Below are 3,612 nucleotides of genomic sequence, written 5' to 3'. Positions count from 1 at the left end.
GGAGAATTGGGGTCTCCATAGCAAGTCAACGAGTGAATAATGCAAATGTTTGATGGAAAAATGAGGGCATTCCATTGTTAAATAGCAATTCATCAAACCATGGGACACGGGCACCAGACAAGTAGTTCATGCCAATTGAATACACACACGCGTGAAATGACAATGTCCAAACACCTTATGAGTCAAAGCTTGTCAACTTAATTTCGATCGACTTTATCCATCAATTAATTATATGCATATCTTGAAAGGATCTAGTCGTAACTAGAGACTAATTAAAAGTACACACATGTCCAATTGCCACGGGGCCCAAACTGACACAGACCAATAATGACGACAGTGAGCCACGTCTCGGTGACAAGAAGAAACCTTAACTGGTGAACAAATCAATTGGTCAATCAATCCACCGGGAGCCACGACCATTAGGTTAAGTAAAAATATATTGGCAACTGGGGAGGCAATGCATCGGTTTGCGCCACAACCGGTAGATCAATCGAAGAAAAATCTCAACTAGAAGGAGAAATGGAGAACGTAATCGGCAAGTAACTCAACAGCTGAGCACCACCATCAGTGAGATAGTCGGGAGTCCATATCAACCAGTGGAGGTAATATTACCAGTTAGCACCATCACCGACATGCTAATCAGAGAAACATATCAACTGGAAGGAGAAGACAATAAGTTGAGACCACAACCGACAAACTCAATTGGAAAGCGCCATTACTGGCAAGAAAGTCGGGCCATATCAACCGATGGAAGCTCAATTGGGGTAACAAACTAGTCAAAAAGACCCAATCAGAGTGCCAAGGGGGGGTCACCATCAGCTATCGCCATTTTAGAGAGCCTGTCAGCCTCTCCATTACCTTCCCTATAGATGTAGCTAATCTAAAATTCATCAAAGGTGGCTAGCAGCACCAGAATCGGTTGAAGCCACTGGTTAAGGTGCCAACTAGGGGTGTTATTACAATGGACCGCATTAACCACATTTAATGAATTTCCCTCCAGATGAATTCTCTGCACCCCAAGGTCCTTCCCTAGCTATAGTCCTCTTAAAGCCACTCTGAATTCAACTTCATTGTTAGTGGCAACTCCAATATTTTCAGAGATTTCTTTTATACAGATACCATCAGAGTTCCTCAATATACACCCAATACCACTTTGACCCGAGTTTCCTGCAAAAGCACCATCAAAGTTTACCTTACACCACTTAGGCTCTAGCACTTCACAATTAACACCCAATCTTGGATTGACCTGATCCACTAGGGTTCCCTTGCCAAAAAGTGGTGGAATGAGCAGATTTGGAATTGCCAGCTTAATCTTCCAATCCCAGTCCATATATATAGTTTTCTTTAATGATTTGGATTGAGCAGTCTCATTCAGGAGTTCAATTAGATGGTTCTCAATTTTCCCACATAGAGACGTTAATCTCATCTCTTTACCCTAGAAAATTATGCGATTCCTTTCTTTGAAATTTTCCCAAATCAGAAGAGATGGTAAAATATAAAGTAAATCAGCAAATATAGCCTTTCCTGCCAGTTTAGGCCATTGCAGAAACCACTCATCAAGCCCTGAGGGGAAGGGGCCAAAGATTCTCAATTTTCCCATGAAATGCCACCAACAGTGACTGGAGAGCTTGCAGTGGAGAAGTAGATCATCCCCAGTCTCTTCTTGCTCTTGACATAAAACGCATCTACTAGGTGCATTGATACCCATTGAATAGAGCCTTTCTTTAGTTAGAATATTTTTTTGACAAGCCAACAAGGCAAATGAACCTGCTTTGTGTAGAAGATGTCGGTGCCAAAAAGATTAGTAGGCCAATGTTTTCTGTCTATAGCCTCTTCTTTTATTTTGTAACCAAAACATACCTTGTATTTACCATCAGAGGAACCGCACCACCTAATAATGTCCTTTTTAGGGGAAGGTAAAATAACCCTTTTGCTAAGAATGTTGGCAAACAAGTCTTTTTTATGTTGATCCAAGTCCAAGGGATCCAAGGAGTTCCATTTCCACTTAGCAATGCCATTTTCTTGGATAGGATAACCATAATCACAGATATTGTAAACCCAGAGGCAACAAGTTTCCACCATAATAGGTTGCAGAGAAGGATTGAGACATAAGGCAACTTCACCAGCCCAAGAATCAATCCAAAAGGTGGCATCCCGTCCATTCCTGACATCCAAGGTAACCTGATTACTTATGATTTCCCTGCTTTCCACAATAAAATTCCAAATGGCCGAACCTTTGGGGGTTGTTTATAGTGAGAATCCTTTTTGGCTCCAGGGAGTCCAAATATTTATGTTTTAGAATCCTTTCCCATTTTTTTTTACCACCACTGCAAGTTTCCCAAACCAATTTAGCACCCATAGCTAAATTCATAATCGAAATTTGTCGAATGCCAACACACCCTGCTTTTTTTGGTTGGCGGGTCTTTTTCCAAGCTACTAGAGGAAATTTCCCTTTGTCATCCGAACTATTCCAAAGGAAATTTCTCATTATAGAGATCAATTCATCTTCAATTGTCATCGGTAATCTTGGACATGCCATGGAAAAAACCGATGGCACAGAGAGGACCGATTTTAGCATAGTGAGTTTCCCAACAGAGGATAACCACTTGCCTTTCCAATTTGCAAGCTTGGATTTGCACTTATCAATAAGATGCTTCCAATAGCAAGTTCTATTACTACCAATGAAGAGGGGGGTTCCAAGAAATTACCTTGGGAAGTTTGCAACCCTGAGATTAAGAATCCTTGATAAGGCACCTTGCAAGTTAATAGGAGTGTTGACAAAAAACACTTCAGATTTGTGCCAATTGATTTTTTTCCCCGAAGCCATACAGTAATCATTGAGGCATGATTTAATTGTTCTTGCCTCTCTCCTACAAGTCGAGCCAAATAGAATGGTATCATCAACAAACTGCAAGTCAGTCATTTTTTCAACTCATGTTGCCACATTGACTCCAATCCATTGATCATCTTGTTGAAGAGCTCTTATTGATCGACCTAAGGCTTCAGGAATTATAATAAACAAAAATGGTGACATTGTATCACCTTGTCACATTCCTCTTGACATGGAAAAGAAGCCATGAGATGAGCCATTGACTAAAATGGAGAAATTGGGGGATGATAAACAACTCACAACCCATGTGATCCATTCCTTGCAAAAACCAAATTTATTTAATACATCAATTAAGAAACCCCTGTCCACCATATCATAAGCTTTTAGAATATCCAGTTTTAAAATCATGCAAGAATCCTTGGTTTTCCTAGCCATGTGAAGCGTTTCATGGGCACTGATAATGCCTTCCACAATGGATCTTCCTGGGGAAAATCCACTTTGTTCATCTGATATGATGTGTTTAAGGAGGGGCTTCAATTTGTCGGCTATGATCTTTTTTACAATCTCATAGACTGTGTTGCATAAAGCAATGGGCCTAAAATCACTGATCTGTTGAGGGTTTTGCTTTTTCGGGATTAAATCCAAAAAGGTGTGGTTAATAGCACCTAGCATAGTCATTTTATTTCTTGATTCTTCTACTTCTAGATGTAGATCTCGAGCGATGATATCCCATAATTGTTGGAAGAAAGCTATAGGGAAGCTATCAGGGCCAGGAGTCTTAT

The 3,612-nt window shown here is 40.4% G+C and overlaps 1 protein-coding gene across 1 annotated transcript; it reads right to left on the bottom strand.

Moving 5' to 3' along the window:
* Positions 1-1,033: 1,033 nt before the first annotated feature.
* On the bottom strand, positions 1,034-1,426 carry LOC131033486 (uncharacterized). Its single transcript, XM_057964722.2, has one exon. It carries the CDS (start codon positions 1,424-1,426, stop codon positions 1,034-1,036), a length of 393 nt encoding a protein of 130 aa, XP_057820705.2.
* Positions 1,427-3,612: the final 2,186 nt, after the last annotated feature.

Source organism: Cryptomeria japonica, chromosome 9, assembly GCF_030272615.1.
Source record: "Cryptomeria japonica chromosome 9, Sugi_1.0, whole genome shotgun sequence".
NCBI classification, from domain to species: Eukaryota; Viridiplantae; Streptophyta; class Pinopsida; order Cupressales; family Cupressaceae; genus Cryptomeria; species Cryptomeria japonica.
This window is presented reverse-complemented; position numbering and strand designations above follow the sequence as displayed.